The sequence below is a fragment of the Scyliorhinus torazame genome, chromosome 16 (genome assembly GCF_047496885.1).
Source record: "Scyliorhinus torazame isolate Kashiwa2021f chromosome 16, sScyTor2.1, whole genome shotgun sequence".
Lineage (NCBI taxonomy): Eukaryota > Metazoa > Chordata > Chondrichthyes > Carcharhiniformes > Scyliorhinidae > Scyliorhinus > Scyliorhinus torazame.
The window spans coordinates 22,169,627-22,188,794 of NC_092722.1; the positions used below are offsets into that span (position 1 = coordinate 22,169,627).

General features: G+C 42.3%; 1 protein-coding gene across 3 annotated transcripts in view; it reads right to left on the reverse strand.

Moving 5' to 3' along the window:
- pank4 (pantothenate kinase 4 (inactive)) overlaps positions 1-19,168 on the reverse strand; it is an 82,598-nt gene that overhangs the window by 34,976 nt on the left and 28,454 nt on the right. For all 3 annotated transcript variants that reach the window (XR_011935403.1, XM_072478064.1, XM_072478063.1), the window contains 7 exons: positions 15,636-15,819; positions 13,292-13,384; positions 11,337-11,490; positions 7,482-7,663; positions 7,227-7,308; positions 6,144-6,244; positions 1,379-1,534 (listed from right to left, as the gene is read on the reverse strand). Coding sequence is in view for 2 of the 3 variants with exons in the window: in XM_072478064.1 (XP_072334165.1) it covers positions 1,379-1,534; positions 6,144-6,244; positions 7,227-7,308; positions 7,482-7,663; positions 11,337-11,490; positions 13,292-13,384; positions 15,636-15,819 (952 nt within the window). In the remaining variant the exon portion in view is untranslated. The remainder of the gene's footprint in view (positions 1-1,378; positions 1,535-6,143; positions 6,245-7,226; positions 7,309-7,481; positions 7,664-11,336; positions 11,491-13,291; positions 13,385-15,635; positions 15,820-19,168) is intronic.

The window sequence follows — 19,168 nt, forward strand, 5'->3', positions numbered from 1 at the left end:
CGGGGAGGCTGGTATGGGAATTGAACCCGCGCTGTTGGCCTGCCTTGGTCTGCTTTAAAAGCCAGCTATTTAGCCCTGTGCTAAACCAGGCCCTAAATGACTAATATATGACTAAATAATCTGTTTTTTAGGTTGGTTGGGGGACAAATATCAGCCAGGATACTGGGGAGGAATACCCTGTTCTTCTTCGTACTAGTACCATGGGATCAGTTATAGCCACCTGAGGGGCCTTGGAATATCGGTTCATCCTAAAAACAGCATTACTGACAGTGCAGCACATCCTCAGTACAGCACTTAAGTGTCAACTTGAGTTATGTGCTCAGGTTGGTGGAGTGGGACTTAATGCCACAATTTACTGACTCAGAGGTGACGGTCATCCCAAAAGGCAACTAGCAACAGAAAAGTAATAATATCCCAATTCACCGGATATTGATTTTGAAAAATGCTAATTTTATTTCAACGGCTTTGTAGGCACATGGACCGTAAGATGTGATACCAACCTATACAGACATTACTAGATCCAATACCTAATGCAACTGATCTCAGCTGATGCTGTTAGTTAAGACTAACATTGTTAACTTTGTTGGGCTGAGGAGGAGGAAAATAAAACAAATCAGGATTTCTGTCTCTGATAATTACCCAACAAGTCTCCTGGAAGTGTGGTATTTGGATCTCAACAGAGTCAAACGTCACTATGATGCCCAGTGTGATAGAGCAGCCGTGCATCCATCATTCAGACGTACACCGACCAACTGCCTGCTTAGACAAGGCGTTGGGCAGCTGCCGGTGTGGAACTGAACCCTAACGGGAGGGAACATCCGAGGCAAAACAGGAAAGAAGGGTAAAAAAAAAAAAAAGAGGGAGAATTGTAAAAGCAAAATCTGGAAACTAACATTTCCTGATTGCACCTAAAGAGATCAAATAGCAGTAGCTCCTGGAAGTTGAGGCAAATAGAATAGATACATTTAAGGGAATTACACAAGGAAGAACAAAATAGAAGATTATTTTAATAGGGTTAGATGAAGAAGAGTGTCAAGGAGCTCATGTAGAGGGTAAACATCAGCAAAAACCAGTTAGATCAAACGGCCTGTCACAGTGCTGTAAATTCTACGTAACTCTACTCATGTCAAACTTACACCATCCAAGGGGCAGCATGTGGCACAAGTGGTTAGCACTGGGACTGCGGCGCTGAGGACCCAGGTTTGAATCCCTGCCCTCGGTCACTGTCCGTGTGGAGTTTGCACATTCTCCCCATGTCTGCGTGGGTTTCACCTCCACAACCCAAAGATGTGGAGGTTAGGTGGATTGGCCACGCTAAATTGCCCCTTAATTTGAGAAAACATAATTGGGTATTCTAAATTTAAAACAAAAAACTTACACCATCCAAAGCATCCTCGAAGCAGCTCAGCCAATACTCCCTTGCCATTGCATCTTCGGTGAGGTCAACCGTATCTGGGATGTATGATGATGCATCTTGGAGGAGAGGAAGGTTCACCAGTTGCCGTTCCAGTCGGTCCATCTCCAGCATGTCAAACTACCAATGAATCAAACGTTCAGTTTACTGCCTGAAGCAACGCTTCCCTTTAGTTTGTTAGGCTTCTTTCGCAGCATCTCAAAAATGTGAAAATATTAGTTGGGGGGGGGTTGATGATAAGAATGCCCCAAAAAAGTCAATACACACAAGCCCACACGCACAAGCGCGCATAGTTCCAGGCTGCCAAACCGTCAGACACAGGAAGCCTCATTTGCTTTGGTGCTTATCCTGGCAACATTAAAAGTTTCTTCCATTTTCTACTCACGCTGCTGTGCTGTACTACAATCTGGCACTAAACATATGGAGGGCTTTAGAAGCATTGTAGCTACAAAAAGCTGGACAACAGAATTCACCTACATCTCCCTTTATTAAAGAGGATGCTGCCAATGTCACAATAGGAGGTAGTAAAGAAAACGATTAGGGTAACGTAAAGAATGAAAAAGTTGACCACACTCTAAAGTGAAAAGTCATCCAATCTGGATGGGATACATCCTTTTGATTGTTGTGTAAGGGTGGAAATTGTAGAGGCTCTGACCACAATATTCCAATCACTCTGGGATATGCGGGCAGTGCCAAAGGATTGGAAATTGATAATGCTCATTAATCCCGGACAAATATTTCCAAGTGTCATTAAGTGTCAAGAAATGAAAGCCAGCACGGATTTGTTAAAGGAAAATTGTTTGACGAACTTGACTGAATTATTTGATGAAATAACAAAAAAAGAGTGAATCATGATGTTATGGTTGATGGACTAAAAGGTGTTTGATAACGTACCACATAATAAGACTTCTAGTGAAATGAATGGCCATGCCATTAAAGAAAAGGTGGCTGTATAAATACAAATTGGCTACAAGACAGAATTCAGGAAGTATTGATGAAAGATCATTTTACAGGATAGAGGGAAGTGCACAGTGATGTCCCCCAGGGATTCATATTATGACTACTGCTCTTTCTGATATATATATATATTGATGACCTGGACTTGGGTACATAGGGCATAGTTTCAAAGTTTGCAGATAATGCAAAATTCAGACCTGAGGATAGGAACAGGCTTCAGAAGGATGTGGGCAGACTGGTGAACAGGCAGGAACATGCTAGGTGAAATTTAACACAGAGAAAAGTGCGATATGATAAAGTTTGATTGGAAGAATGCAAATTAAATGGTACAATTTAAATGAGGGCGCAGAAAGACTTGGGGGCAGGGGGCGGTGTTTGAAGCTGGTGGAACAAGTTCAGAAGATTATTAAAAAGGATCCTTGGCTTTATAAATAGAGGCATAGAGCACAAAAGCTAGGGAATTATGTTAAACATTTATAAAACACTGGTAAGTACTCAATTGGACGGGCAGCACGGTGGTGCAGTGGTTAGCAATGCTGCCTCACGGCGCCGAGGTCCCGGGTTCGATCCCGGCTCTGGATCACTGTCCATGTGGAGTTTGCACATTCTCTCTGTGTTTGCGTGGGTTTCGCCCCCACAACCCAAAGATGTGCAGGGTAGGTGGACGCTAAATTGTCCTTTAATTGGAAAAAATGAATTGGGTACCCTAAATTTTTTTTTTTTATAAAAGTACTCAATTGGACAACTGTGGCCAATTCTGGACACCAGACTTTAGGGAAGATATCACGCCCTTAAGTGAGTTTACCGAACAGTTACATGGGGTGGCAAGAGAAACCAGTTTGTTCTCCTTGGAGGAGAGAAGGTAAAGTAAGATGAGATTTGATGGAGGCATTTATAATTTTAAAGAGTTCTGAGAGAGAAAATAAAGATAAACTGTTTCCAGTGATAAAAAGGTTGGAAATCAGAGGGGACATATTTAAGGTAACTGACAGATGGACCAGGGGCAACATGAGGGGAAAAAATACACAGCAAGTAATGACCTGAAATGTACTTTCTGAAATAAAATTCAATAACAACTTTCAAAAGGGAACTGGCTAAATACTTCAAATAGAAATATTTATTGGACAATGGGGAAAGAGCAAGAGAGTAGAATTAACTGGATATTCTTCCAAAGAGTAGCCACAGTCATGATAGGCTAAATGGGTCCTTCTGCGCTGCATCACACTATGACATGAGCCCCATTACCTACACACAAAATAACTTTTTTAAAGCACATACTTTAAAAATTACACTACACTTTTTACATTTACCAATGTGCTTTTGGGGGCATTTTGATCATAACAGCACTGTGTAAGGATCACAAGTCTTTCCAATCCCTGCTCCTTACCACCAAGACACCCAAAATACTGCATTCAAACTTACTGTTGGCTTGCAGGTGATATCAGTACACTTACAATTGCCACTTTTGGAAAAACGGAAAGGCATTCAAGGGGGTAAAAGCCAGCCTATCCATTAGTGCCATTCAAACTGTAGCATTGACACATCATTCAAAGCACAGACAGGCCAAACAGGATTACATCCTCAGGTGATATCCGCTCACTCATCCCCAGAGTATGAAAACAGTTGGAGCAACTACAAACAAACAGACTCTTATCTATTGTTCTGTGTTCCATGTTCTATTCTGCAGTGGAGAGTAAAGAACAGAATTGAAGGACATGGCTATTCAACCTGCTTATCCTCAACATCAACTATTCCACCCCCCCCCCACCCCCAATTGCCAATTATTCCTATCTGTTCCTTCTTTCAACAGGATGAAAATTACACTGGAGTGTTAATGCGACAAAGCAAAGAGTAGAAAATAAATTAATAGGACCACTTACTGAAAACTGTAGATGGATTAACAGAACGTGGAGGAGACCAGGAAAGGAATGAAAGACGCAGGTTAGAACTTAAAGGTGCAAAATGAACAAAAGAAAATAAATTAGTTACCGCACAAACCTCTGCGTGCAAAAATCTCACCAGATGAAGAGGAGGTTGTACCCTTCTCTAGCCATCATCCCAGCCCTTCCAGAAATTATGGCATCTTAAATCATACACTCAAGACTTCTAGAATCCATTTCAGTGCAGGGAGTGGATAATTCTCTGCTTTCTAAAAATTACTTTAAGGCTTAAGTAGCCTTCTTATTGAAATTCTGGTTCAGAAAACTTGCTATTTTAACTGACTAGCTGTCATTTATTCAAGTGTAGGTAGCGACACCTAATGAAACTCAAACCACATACAGCCAGGGGGAAAAAATAACCTCACATCCGGGGTATGCAATTTGATGCCCCATCCTGACATACAGTCACTAGCTGTAACCTGATTGGAGACAAAAGTACCACAGTTTCAAAGACATGCCTGAAGCGGCAAGAATGCCCTTGTCTGTGCACATCTCAGCAACAACCGGTGACATGAATTACTCATATTATTTCAGAGATACAAGGCAGACACTGGAAACAGCCTGTGTAGGGAAATGTTTGAGTCTCAAATGCACATTTACACTGAAGCAAGAACTAACATGCAATTTCAAAAACCATTATTAACAAAGGGAGATGGTGGTGTAATGGTGATGTCACTGGACTAGTAATTCAGAGGTCCAGGTTAATGCTCTGGGGATATAGTTTCAACTCCCAACACAGCAGCTGGTGGAATTTCAATTCAATTAATAAAATCTGGAATTAATTAAAATGTGTGGTATGATTTTGCTATTATGAAAACCTTTTAATAAACATATATATATTTTTTAAATCTGGAATTGAAAGCTATTCTGAGTAATGGTAACCATGAAACTATCAATTGTTGTAAAAACCCATCTGGTTCACTCATCTCCTTAAGGGAAGGAAATGCGGCATCCCTACCTGGTCTGACCGACACGTGACACACAGCAATGTGGTTTATTCTCAACTGCCCTCCGCAGTAGCCTAGCAAGCCACTCGGTTCAAGGGAAAATTAGGGATGGAAACAATGCTGGCCTTGCATGTAATGCCCACATCTCCAGAAAGAAAAAAAAGCACCTTTTGGAAATCTTCTGGAATAAATAATTAATGCGCAAAACACGATAGAGTAACTGGGTGGACTGAAGAGGCGTCTGCTGATTTCAGGCAAAGGGTTTATTTTCCTTTCACTTCATGGCATGATGGGATTTAAAAAAAGGTTTGCTTCAGAATAAATCAAACTGCTGTTAATAGCCTGCCTGTGAATGAACTCACATTCATGTCAAATTTGTGATGGTTCCAAGGTGCATTTATGCTGCAAATGCAGTCCCTTCTTCCGTATTGTAAAAGCAGCCAGAATCAAGTCACAGCTTGACACAATATCAATCAGAACTATGTGGAGTGAGGCCCCTTGGAGAAAGGAGCCTCCTACATCTCTCCAATGCCAGGTTGAACCCCCACACTGCATTTAAACTACATGAGCGTTGAATTTGTATGCCTGAAGTGCTCATCATATTAATCTGCTACATCAGAAAGCATTATAAACAGGATCTTTTTGCAAATCATCTGAAGCAAATTACCCAAATTTTGAAACAACATGGATTTGTTTTGGTTTGTCCTGCTGGACGGGAAGGTTAAGTGTCACTTTAACCCCCTGCTTCCACGACAACTGCTCATTACTTAAAAGAGAAGGGCGATCTGGTGGATGCCCACTTCGTAGGCTAGTCTTTTAAAGGTGCAAGATTTTATATAACTCACGTGGTTCATAAAACGCATGACTCTCATTACAGATGCTTACCGTTCCACTTCGGGTTCGCTGCATTGGATGCACATCAGGAGAACTGTTCATTAAACCTGAACTGCCAGCATAGTTCTCTCCCCAGCTATACTGATTAGGATCTGAAAAGAAAATCATGATAAGGTAGAAATAAAGTAACTTAGCCGTAGGAGGTCTGTATTTCTGAGAACAAAGCGAAAGTTGGAGAACCTGAACTGATTTTTCATCAACAACCAACACTCCAGAATTCTCTCTTCGTGCTTTTTAAAAATAAATTTAGACTATCCAATTTTTTTTTTTCCAACTAAGGGGCAATGTAGCGTGGCCAATCCACCTAGCCTGCACATCTTTGGGTCGTGGGGTCGAAACCCACGCAGATACGGGGAGAATGTGCAAACTCCACACAGACAGTGACCGGGGCCGGAATCGAACCCGGGTCCTCAGCGCTGTAGGCAGCAGTGCTAACTGTGCCACCGTGCTGCCCTGGTTGGATAATTTCTGTTCTGTATTTTAATACTATTAAACCACCTTGGTTCTGTAACTGACAAAAAGATCAATTTCAGTTTTTTTGAAATAAATAACCTTCTGTTGTCACAAATATGAAGTTACTGTGAAAAGCCCCTAGTCGCCACATTCCAGCACCTGTTCGGGTAAGCTGATATGGGAATTGAACCCGCACTGCTGGCCTTGTTCTGTATCACAAACCAGTTGTCTAGCCCACTGAGCTAAACCAGCCCCATAACCGCTAAAAAAAATAATTGGGGGTACTCTAAATTTATATTTAAAAAAAGAAATGATCTAACTGAATGGTAGCACAGGCTCAAGTGACTGAATGGTCTAAAAATAATAATAATAGCTTATTGTCACAAGTAGGCTTCATTGAAGTTACTGTGAAAAGTCCATAGTCGCCACATTCTGCCGCCTGTTCGGGGAAGCCAGTACAGGAATTGAACCCACGCTGCTGGCCTTGTTCTGCATTACAAGCCAGCTGTTTAGCCCACTGTGCTAACTATTGCTATTATGACCCAAGCACAGCGCAGGGGCGAGGACAAAATGCCGGATTTTGCCAAAATTGAAAGAGATATACTGAAAACAAATACTTACTGTCCTCTTCTGCTCCCTTTAGAAAAGTTCCAATGGCACCAAGGTATCCTTCATGTCTCAAAAACAATGCCTGAACTTCACCCTAACAACCAGGTGCGATAAAACCAATGATAAAGCGGTCAGTAACAAATTTAATTTTGCACAGTAACTTTTAATTGCAAAGGGGTTAGGACGGCTGGATTCATGGTAAGAGTTAATATTAAATATTTTAGGTACTTTTCAAAGACCCCACCACCCTTCCCCTGTGATCATTACCTTTGTGAAGTAGTTAATACTATATGTAATAGTGTGCATGGTAACAGGATGGCCTCGGATAAAGAAACCGCCGAAGTAGACTCTGCTGAGGTTGTGAAGCTTGGCATACAGGCAGGCCAGCTGGCCAATGTCATTGCTGATCATATGGAGTAAACTCTTTGCCATGTCCTCTTTGGTGAACTCTAAACACATTGAAAAAAAAGTTAGTTAATGATCTGTACGGTTATGCGGAAGAGAGGGGAGAGGAGAAGAGAGAGGGAAGAGTGGGGTTCACATTTACAGACATTACTAACCTCTTGCAAGGTTCCAGAATTTCAACCAATGTCTCACTTAATAGTCCCTATGAAACAAAGCTTCCCGCATAGGGAGCTACAGATTTCAGTCATATCACTGCAGGTCTAGTTATCTTCAATTCCACATCAAATTAGTGATTTGACTGAGAGATGAATGGCAATGGAGAATGGTACACTGGTGTAGTAAAAGTGCATGCTTCTTAGCTTGGGCCTTAAACATTGTTCAGTGAAAGAGTGAAGAAACATTACTCTACCTAAAACCAGACTATACATTAAACATAAAAAGCGGCAACAAGGATTGTATACCTATAGTAAGAGTTATTCCATTCCTAGCACTAACACCTCCCACCTTAAACGAGCTTAAAACTTAAAAGTAAAGGCAATTGGTCAAGTAAGAATTTTTGCTCTGCGTTCTATCATCATCACATACATCATCAGTCATGTTAGAACCCATAGAATTCCTACAGTGCAGAAAGAGGCCATTCGGCCCATCAAATCTGCACTGACCTCCCGAAAGAGTACTCAACCTAGGCCCACACTCCCCCCTATCTCCGTAACCCCGCCAGTCCACCTGACCATCACATCCTTGGACACTAAAGGGCAATTTAGCATGGTCAATCCACCTGACCCGCACATCTTTGTGGGAGGAAACCAGAGCATCCAGAGGAAAGGCACGCAGACATAGGGAGAATGTGCAAACTCCACACAGTCACACGAGGCCGGAATTGAACCGGGGCCCCAGTGTGAGGCAGCAGTGCTAACCAGTGTTCTTTGCATGATTCAGCTTGAGGTACAATCATGTATTCTATTGCTGTTTATGAGAGGGACTGATGGTAGCTCTATTGGGTAAGATTACAGAACAGCAATAACTTTTAGCATCGTTACTCAGCTAAATGTGTTTTATACACTGAGTAAACTATAAAAATAAAAAACAGGAGCAGGAGTAAAGCCTGTTCCACGTTTCAATATCATGGCTAATTTCCTGCTCCAATGACTCCTGATGCCGTGAGAAAAAAAAATCTGTCTATCTCTGCTTTGAATGTACTCAATGAGGGAGCAACCATGACATTTGGGAGTAGACAGTTCCAAAGATTCATAACCCTCAAAGCGAATACATTTTTCACCTCAATCCCAAATGATTGACCTCAAAGACTTTCCCCCGTATTTTAGATTGCCCCAGCCAGAGGACACAACCTCCTGTCTAGCCCCTCCCCTTCAGAATCTTGTATGCCTCAGTGAGGTTACCGCTCAACTCCCAAGTATAGGCCCAATTTACCCAGCCTCCCACCATGGAGCAACCCTATCATCCAAGGAAACAATCGAGTGAACCTTTGCAGCACCACTTCCAATGTAAGTACATTCTGCCTTAAGTGTAGAGACCAGAACTGTGCGCAGAACCCCAAGTGGTCTCACCAAAGTCCTATACAACTGTAGCAAGACTTCCTTATTCTTGTACTTCAAGCCCCATGTAATGTAGGCCAACATGCCTCTACTCCTGAATGCTAACTTTGTGTTCTTTGTACAAGCACTGTACACCCATGTCTCTCTGAATGTAACTTTATTTTTAAATATAGGATTGATACTTACGTAACCGCACTCTAAAACAAACCTACACAAAATGTCCGAATCTCATAATGCCATTTTGAATTCCCCATTACCTTTAGAAAAACTTACTTTAATCTCATTTAACCGACCTGGTTTTAAGCTCCCTCTTTAGGTCTCTTTTATCATTGTAAGAGGTCTTACAACACTAGGTTAAAGTCCAACAGGTTTGTTTGGAATCACTAGCTTTCGGAGCCCAGCGGGTTCCAAACAAACCTGTTGGACTTTAACCTGGTGTTGTAAGACTTCTTACTGTGCCTGCCCCAGTTCACTGTCGGCATCTCCACATCTTTTATCATTTGCTAAGATATTGGGCAGGCATCATGCTCTTGTCCTGTTTCAATCGAGCTGTTAGTATATATGCAAAGCAGCCACACTTTATACAACTGGATTGAGTGCGTTATAAGGCTCCAATTTTCTAATGCGGAGGGGAAATTCCTGTCTTCTCTAATTTAAAGCCCACACTCCTCTAATTCCAATTTTCACTTTGCCCATCCAAGATGAATCCATCACCAGGTCACTGGTCTTTGGGATACTCTCCAAAAATCAATTTGTACACTAGTGGTCTCATTGTCTTCAAAAAGACTCCTAAGGATCCCTCTCTTCCTTCCAAATTCCCCCCCCCCCCCCCCTATTTTATCTTCTTGATGTCCACTGGCATAACTTGGAACTTATCCATGGTTAAGATTTGGGAGAAAATTACGTTGATCTGTTGTGCTGTGTAACAAAGTTTGTACAGGTTCTAAAACAGAAACAGCAACAGACTGCAGGCATTTCAAGGCATGCATTAAAACCAAATGGCTTTCCTATATGTCAAACGGAGATGAGAGACAACTGACTCATACCAGACTTGGGGCGGCACGGTGGCGCAGTGGTCAGCACTGCTGTCTACGGCACTGAGGACCCGGGTTCGATCCCGACCCCGGGTCACTATCTGTGAGGAGTTTGTACATTTTCCACATGTCTGCGCGGGTTTCACCGCCACAACCAGAAGATGTACAGGTTAGGTGGATTGCAAGTTAGGTGAATTGTTCACGCTAAATTGCCCTTTAATTGGAAAAAAAAAAAAATTGGGTATTCTAAATTTATATATTTTTTAAAAGACTCATACCAGACTCATTAAGTCACTGCTGCATTTATTCATTTAGAGAATGGCAGGAAATGCCATTGAAGCCATATCACAAAAAGGGGCAGGCCAGCTCGTCAGTTTTTTTCACATGGCCTAATGACAAAGCACTGAATAAGTTGGAGGGATTGATTTCCCACTGATTGGCATCTCAGAGGAAAGGGCAAACTACCACTCAGTCTACAAGCATTCTCAGCTTCCAGGTCAGTCAGAATCAGAAGGATAAGCTACACAAGGCAGCCAAGAGAGATAGTGTGGCACGACATTCTTTGCTCAAATTCTCAGTTAGGGTTAAGCCTAACTCTCCCCTTTGAGAGCTGACTGGTGGTAATTTTACCGAAGGGTCACCGCACTTCAGGCAAGGGGCAATGCTGAGAAGGCAGGACCTTCCATGAATAACGTCAGCTGGCATGTAAATTGAACCTGCGCTGTTGGCATCGCTCTGCATCACAAACCAGCCATCCAACCAACTGAGCTAACCTTCATGCACTGTAACTACAATTGCAATAAATTATCCGATGATTATTTCCATTTCCCACTTCAGCTAGCTTTGTCCATGAGTAAGAGGAACAAATTAGTATAGTCTCAGCATCAGTTCTGGGTTGCAAAATTATGCTTACTAAGAACTGGAACAAACCTACTTCACATAGGAACCTTACAGACAGAAAGCGACTTTCTCATCCCATAAATTTTGGTTTGATTAAAAACAAAGTATGAAAGGTAAAAAAACAAATTCAACTGCTAATTACCTCTCCCCAACAGTTATCTCAATAAATTGCGTCCAGCTGAAGAGGACATAAAGCAAGACACAGCTACTCACCAAGATGCACTTACCTTTATCGGTGGTGGCAGATTTTCCAAAGCTGCTGGCAATTAGATCACCGGTCAGCCCAAAGGATTCGTACGACCCTCCATAAATATCACGAACTAACATGTCCACGTTCGTGTGCTGCCCTTTTGATGCAAGTTGCAACAGTTCGTCAAATCGCTGTAGAAAGAAAATAAAAGTTAAATTCAAGCCATAATCAAATCAAGTCAGCCTTTAAGGGAGAAGAATCGAGATGTGAAGAATGCTGGAAACAGCTTTTATAAAAATTTAAAATGCCACGAGTCTTACATATTGTGAATTCTATAGCACTTTGTTTTCCAATTGCTACCCAGGTTCGGGACACCCAAAGTGAAGGAAAACCCTGAACTTAAAATTGCAAATCATGTTAATTGAGTGCCCCCTTTGCTTACCTTCCTCCTCCACTGACTACTTGATGAAATACAAGTCCATAAGGGTGGCCAGTGGTTAGCACTGCTGCCCCACGGCACTGAGGACCTGGGTTCGATCACAGCCCCGGGTCACTGCTTGTGTGGAGTTTGCACATTTGCCCCATGTTTGCGTTGGTCTCACCCCCACGATCCAAAGATGTGCAGGCTAGGTGGATTGGCTACTCTAAATTGCCCATTAATTGGGGGGGAAAAAATTGGGTCCTCTAAATTAAAAAAAATATAGGTCCATAAGCACCAGTTGCCCTACAGCGCCTATCAAGTCGTCAGTCTTTGCCTACACAGGCAGTGTCATCACCCTTATCCTATCCTCACCCATCTGTACTGGGTTGGATTCATAATGACCAAGAGCTGGGGCAATGAGGAATTCTGCTCATCCAGTAAACGGAGGGAAATTCTCACACCCCTACTCTACCCCACAGCAAAGATCAATTAGCTCAGGAGGAACTGGGGATTAAACCTCATCATCTGGGTACTCATTTAAGTTCATCTGGGTTTGATTATTTCCTCCCGCAATATTATATCACAATCCATTCACTTGAGTGGCCATGAGAGGAAGCAGCAACCCCACTAACAGCTCTCTTCCATTCACGCTCAACAGTTATGCACGAGGAGTTACAAAAGAATAGTTTTGGCTGAATTGTGCCCAGTTTAACCATCATTATGTAGGGAGCCTTGCCTCACTGTTTCAACATCACCCTCTGATGTCACAGGAATGATCAGGCCCCTTTCACAGCAAGGACTGCAGTTCAATCTTGATGACCTTCACTTATCCCGGCGCACACGCGCAGCAACGATATTCTAAACAGGATGTCAATTTGAAAGAAGCAACAGAAGAAAGCAACATGGGAGCAATGGGAAATCTGCTTAATAACAAGCAAAGCAATTAATGGAAACCAACAGCATTTTAACTGGTAACCTCAACAGAAAAGAACAGCTGCCATCATTCTCAGTGTCATGATAAAACCTCAGGAATTATTAAGATGTCAGCTTGTTAGAAGTACTTGGGTTGAACTCTCACACCAGAGACCTGAGCACACATGTTACCAGTGGAACAGTGCGGGATTCCTGCACTGGCTGAGGTGCCACCTTTCGGATGAGGCATTAAACTTTGTCCCAGTTGCTCCGTCAGGTGCATGCAAATCAATCCACGGCTATCCTAAAGTCCCATTGAACTTTGACGAAAAGCAGGTTTGTTATTCTTACTTTACTAGTCAGTGTGCATCCTTCAGTGCTGTGCACAAATTGGCTACCACATTACATTCAAAGTGATTAGATTTCAAGAATACCCGAGGGCCATAAGATCGTGAAAGGTGGTCCTTAAATGCTATTTTCTTTCCCTTTATTACTACACGAGGAGGCAATCATCCCAAGCTTTTAAATACCTGACTAAAGGGCAGAATTGCTGATGCCCGAAGACTGTTTCAAGGCCAGATTCCTGACCTCAACTAGGAATGTGATAAAGAGAGAAGCTATAAAGGACTAAAAGGGAAAGAGGGGGAGGGGATGGCCACCTTTGTTTTTGTCAGCAAGGCTCCGAGTCCCCAGAACGTACCGCCTCCAATTGAGCTCCCTCCGATTCGCTCAAATTGGTCTTCAGACTCCACCTGCATAGATGAGAGGAATTAGAATTAACACAGTTTGTTGTTCAATTCGCTATTTCTAACCCACTTTGAGACATCACAGGGCAATGTAAACTGCATATTTTTTCCAGTGTTGCCGTACCAGGTACAACCTGTTGTTTTTAAAAAGGTTTAAAATGTAATTACACAGGAAATCTTCCTTCAATGTTTCACCGCAGAAGCATGCAAATCTGAATCTTATATTTAACAAATTATTATCTGGTTACTGTTACATTTTTATGTTGAAAGAATGCCTATCAGTTGGATGCCACAACTAGCCTTTGTGCTTCCAGGATGGTGGAGGGGGATGAAATTCAAGGTTGCAGGTATTCTTGGCACTGATCTGGAAACCGCACATGTATCTGGATAAGGACAGGGTTGGGTTCAGCTGTGATGTTCCCTTCAATCAAATAGCCAGTTGATCCCTACTATAAGCGTAGTAGCGTGCCCCTCTAAGGCGCGAGGTTTCAGAGGGTCAGGTGTCCCTTTCGATCAATCAGGCCGAGGAGCGTGACTCCTGTGGCCTTTTGCGGGCTCTCGTGGGCAGTCTAGAAGCTGGAGTTGATGTCAAAGACATCAGAAACAACTTTTATCATTCTCTGTACATCACTATTCTGTCAATAGTTCTATAGCTACTCTGCTTGCTGGTCACCACTCCTTCCAAGATAATACATTTGGCGACAAGGATCAATGGAGCACTTTTCATTAGCCACGGAGAACAGCAGAGGAGAATTTGTGTACAAGTCGTGGGATGCAGGTCTATTCAGTAGTCAGTGAGTTATCATTACACCTCTATTCAAAAAGCTTGAGCCATTCAACCCGAATTCGGAAGATTGGGGTCAATATGTTGAACACCTGCGATATTTCTTCAAAGCAAACAAGATGGGGGAAAAACAGAGGGTAATACTGTTAACAGCCTGTTTTGGGGGGGGGGGGGGGGGGGGCATGTTACTTGAGCATGGGAATGGCTACTTTTCCGTGAGCTCTGGCTCTACTCGTCTTTTAATCGTTTATTTTATCCTGCTGCACATTCCATAATAATTTTTTTTAGGATGTATATCTTGCACTATGTCCCTGGATGATCTTGGTTGGCGTGCTGAGATGCTGAGTTAAATCCGAAAGAATCTTCGTTTGATTGAGGCAGTCGGAGGTGGCTGGGGTGGGGCCCAGCTTGCAGAGACAGTGTTGCTGGTGAGCAGACCTATGCCTCAATGGTGTTGTGCACATCGGGATGATGGCCACCATTTTGAACAATGTTTTTAAGTAGAATAAGTAAACTTTACAATTGGAATTAATAGCAATTCTTTCACGTTATTAACTTAAATAAAACGATTATAACTTTTTTTTTTTTTAAAAAGGATATAACAGATCTTTTTCTTTCGATGTTTTGGACCAGTAGTAAGACCTTCAGGTCTTCCTTGTCAATCATTATTTTTTAGTCTTGGGTCTTCCGATATATTTTCTGGGTTGTTTGGTTTTTCTTTCTTCCTCCTGCTCTTTATTTATTTATTTATTAATTTATCACCTTGTACTTTATAATCTGTGACACTTTATTCGCTTTGTGGAGCCGTTCGCCCAGCCTCCGCATGCCGTTGGCTTTTTCTTCTGCTCCGGTCGTCGGCTGCCTTTGTTCAACTGACTGCTGTCAACAGCCCCAACTGCTCTTAACTGCCTTTATTTTTAAAATAGCTGCCCCCGCCAGCGCCAGCGCGTGCCTCCCGCATGCGCTGCCAACTTTTTTTTTTTTTTTTAAAGCACGCGCCCCTTTCCAATAATAATTTTTTTTTTCTTTTCATAAACAAAAGCTCCAACTGGGGTCGATTCTACACACACCCGCAGATAACAATAGTGGCCAAACATCTTTTCTTTCTCCCCCTCAACATGGTCAAAGATTTGACAGGATTTTTAATTGAACGGCAGGCAGATGAGCTTCAAGGCACTGACTGGTGACGTCCCGTTCCTCTAAAGACACCAGCTCAAGTTGGTCATCCGCTCCCTTCCCCCAACATTGGTTCCCCAAACAAAAACCTAAGTCCTCCCAAGACAACACCCACGGCTCAAATGCCACATTTTTTATTACAATCCCTTCATAATATTTTGATATATGATGGATGATAATTTAGTGTTTAGATAATTTAGTTTTCATTCCTTCAAAGAGACAAGACCAGACGTAGACATGTTGCACTTTGTCAGTCAGTGTGTGTGCGCCCAACTTTTCAACATAGATCATACTCACCCGGACTATAGATACTCCTGATCCAATGTTCACCAGCAGGTAGGGAAAGATATCTGGGTGCGTTGTCTGAAAGCGGAATTCAGGATCTGCATGTTTCACATACACAAAGGCCTCATGCGGGATATTTCGCAGCACAAAGTTGCAACCTTTGATTAAGCAAGTCATTTCATCTTCCTTATCCACTCTGCAAAGAAATTGAAAGGAAAATCTGATTTCACTCATTTAGAAAGCCAAAGTACAGGTGTCATATCCACAGGGAATGGCTTATACATATAAAACTCATCATTAAACACAAGCCATGAGAAATCTACAGTGTAACCTGTCCCATCACAAATTAAGAACCTGGAGACTGAAATAGTGCACTTGCCCCAAGTGTGGGAAGAGTAATACACTAACAAAACCAAAGAAACAACGTATTCTCCAGCAAAGTACAAACCATACAACCTGATAAAATACCACCCAATGCCACCACAAACCATATCCTTCGACCATTCATTCCAACACCTCTCTGAAGCATTCCCTCAGTGCTTACCATCTTTTGGTCCTGAGAAGCTCCTGTGTTCTTGTAGAAAGTTTTTGTAAATAATATAAAATATCTTTATCAAATTTATTTTGAGAAGCTAAAATGAAGCTTGTGCTACTGGAACATGCTTCTAATTTCAGAATGAGGAATAATTGATTGTTGGGCAGAAGTGTGTACTAAGGTCATTAGCTCACTTAAGGGACAGAGAGTCTTTAACAAACCCAATTTTGTTTCTCCAGAACACAGTGGTATACAAATTGAGAGACTTCCTTTATTTTCCACTTCTGATCAATGACGATTCCTTGTGTTAACTGATAGGGAAAAAGGAGTGTTTCATACGATTATAATTGGAAGGGGGTTTGACTGAGATACAGGGCATGATTTGGATTGGTGACACAGTAAGTACTGCAGACGGGAGCACACAAGAGACATTGATAGATTGGGTGAGCAAACACCATGAAATATGAAGGTTAGATGATAAAGAGTAAGAGTTTTTGCTACTTTTACATAAAGCATGAGCCGGACCACATCTGTACAGTGCACAGTTCTGGTCACCACATCAGAGAAAGGCCATATTGGTGTTGGAAGCAGGAACAGCACAGATTCACCAGAATATCAAAGCTCAAAGGGCAGTGAATGAGGAGAGATTGCATAAACTAAGTTTGTAACCCTGGTTTAAGGGGTTTTGTTTGAGGTTTTTTTTTAAAAAAAGGATTTTAAACAGATTTGAAAGGGTAGTAAGATGAACCTTTTCCTGCCAGTAAGGGACTATACATATATAGTCAAGCCATTAAAGTAAGGTTGGTAGAACTGTGGAACTCTCCCACATAAAGCAATAGATGCAAACTAAATTAACATTTGAACTTTGATTTTTACTAGCCAAGGGCATTCGGAAATATGGAGTTGGAATACAAATCAGTCATGATCTCACTAAATGCCATTACAGGATCAAGAGCTGAATGGACTTACCAGTGTTCCTGTTTTAGGATGATGTCCAGTAATGTTGTTTCTGTCGGACACACACCTTTTCCAGAAGCATAATACCAAGTACTGTAGTATAGGGAGGTAATGGAAACACGGGAAGAGGAGCAGACTGTTTCGTTCCTCAAACAAGTTCTGCTATTTATGGTTAATCTGTGACCTAACTCCATATGACTACCTTTGCCCCATATCCGTTAACACATTTGGTTAACAAATAATTGCAAATCACTAAGATTATTCTAGATCACCGTATCTGAAAAAATAATTCAATGCCACCAGGAGACACTTGGGGAGATGGTGAAAAGTGCTAATGTCACTGGGCAGGTAAGCCAGAGGGCCAAGTTAACAATACTCCGGGGCCTGATTAATACCACACTCCTGTATGCTTCATATGATGCCGGTGTCTACACATTTACATTGTGTATATTGTGTTGCCCTATTATGTATTTCCTTTTCACGTACTAAATGATCTGTTTGAGCTGCTCGCAGAAAAATACTTTTCACTGTAACTCGGTGCACGTGACAATAAACAAATCCAATCCAATTTATCCTGATTTATCATTTTTGGGGGCAGCACGGTAGCATAGTGGTTAGCACAGTTTCTATACAGCTCCAGGGTCCCAAGTTTGATTCCCAGCTTGGGTCACTATCTGTGTGGAGTCTGCACGCTCTCCCAGTGTGTGCGTGGGTTTCCTCCGGGTACTCCGGTTTCCTCCCACAGTCCAAAGATGTGCGGGTTAGGTGGACTGGGTATGCTAAAATTGCCCTTAGTGTCCAAAAAGGTTAATTGGGGTTACTGGGTTAAGAGGGATGGGATGGAGGTGTGTGCTTGAGTGAGGTGCTCTTTCCGGGGGTCGGTGTGGACTCGATGGGCCGAATGACTTCCTTCTGCACTGTAAATTCTATGATTCTATAATCATGGGTTCAAATCCCAAAACAGAGGCTGGTGGAATTTAAATTCAATTAATAAAATCTGGAATTGAACATTTGTCTCAGTAATTGCTGTAAAAACCCATCTGGTTCACGGATTCCCAAGAGGGAAGGGAATCAGGCATCCTTAACCAGTCTGGTCCACATTCACCTCCAGATCCACAGCAATGTGGTTGACTCTTCCCTGCCTCCGAAATGGCCAGGCAGCCCTCTCTGTTCAAGGGCAAAATGGGGATTGTCACCTAAAGATGGCCTTAAAAGCAACACTCACATCCCATGAAAGAATAAAGAAAAATAACTTACTGTAGGACCAGCAACAAGGGAAAGCCAATAATATCTCATTTCTTTCGGTTTATCACTCAACAGCCTAATGCCATACTCACGCATAATTGACAGCGGTATTTTAAGCTCAATAAGACTTATGACCTTATTGACTAAAAGAGCCTGGTTAAGAACCAAACACATCAAAATGATAGCTTACATTTCTTTTGCATACTTCTGTTTAATGCACAACTGAAATGCACCTAAATGCAGTCTAACCAATGATGTTTCACCACTGCACCTCCCCAGATCTGGTTCCAGTTAAAGAATTATTACTCTTTTCCACACCTTCCAAAACTTCAAAAAGTAGCTACATGCTGTTTGTGGAAACAATAACAACCAAGATTGTTAAATTCTTCCATTTCTACAAAACACAACCCTCAAGTTAAAACTAGGGTCTGAGGAGGCTTTTGCCCGGTTAGTCTGTGTTGGGAGGGTCGTGGACTGTCCTGTGGGACGTCTGAAAAGCAAAAGCTGTCGGAGTTGATTGTGGACTTCTAGAGGAGGTCCCTTATTCAAAGGCACCCAGCGATTGATTGACAGTTCAGGCACTGGGAGGGATGAGGGCATCAAGAGCTATCCCCTGCCCTAGCTGCTGACTTCCTATCCCTCATGAACCGCTCTCTCACCATTACATAGCTGCAGTCCAGGTCCCCCCAACACCAAGCTGCAGTCTGGGTCCGTCGGCAATCCTGAACCTTGGCTGGGTGCATTACCAACACCTCCCCAATGAAGCTGCCAAGATATGGGGGAGGCTCACTGCCGCCCAGTTATGTAT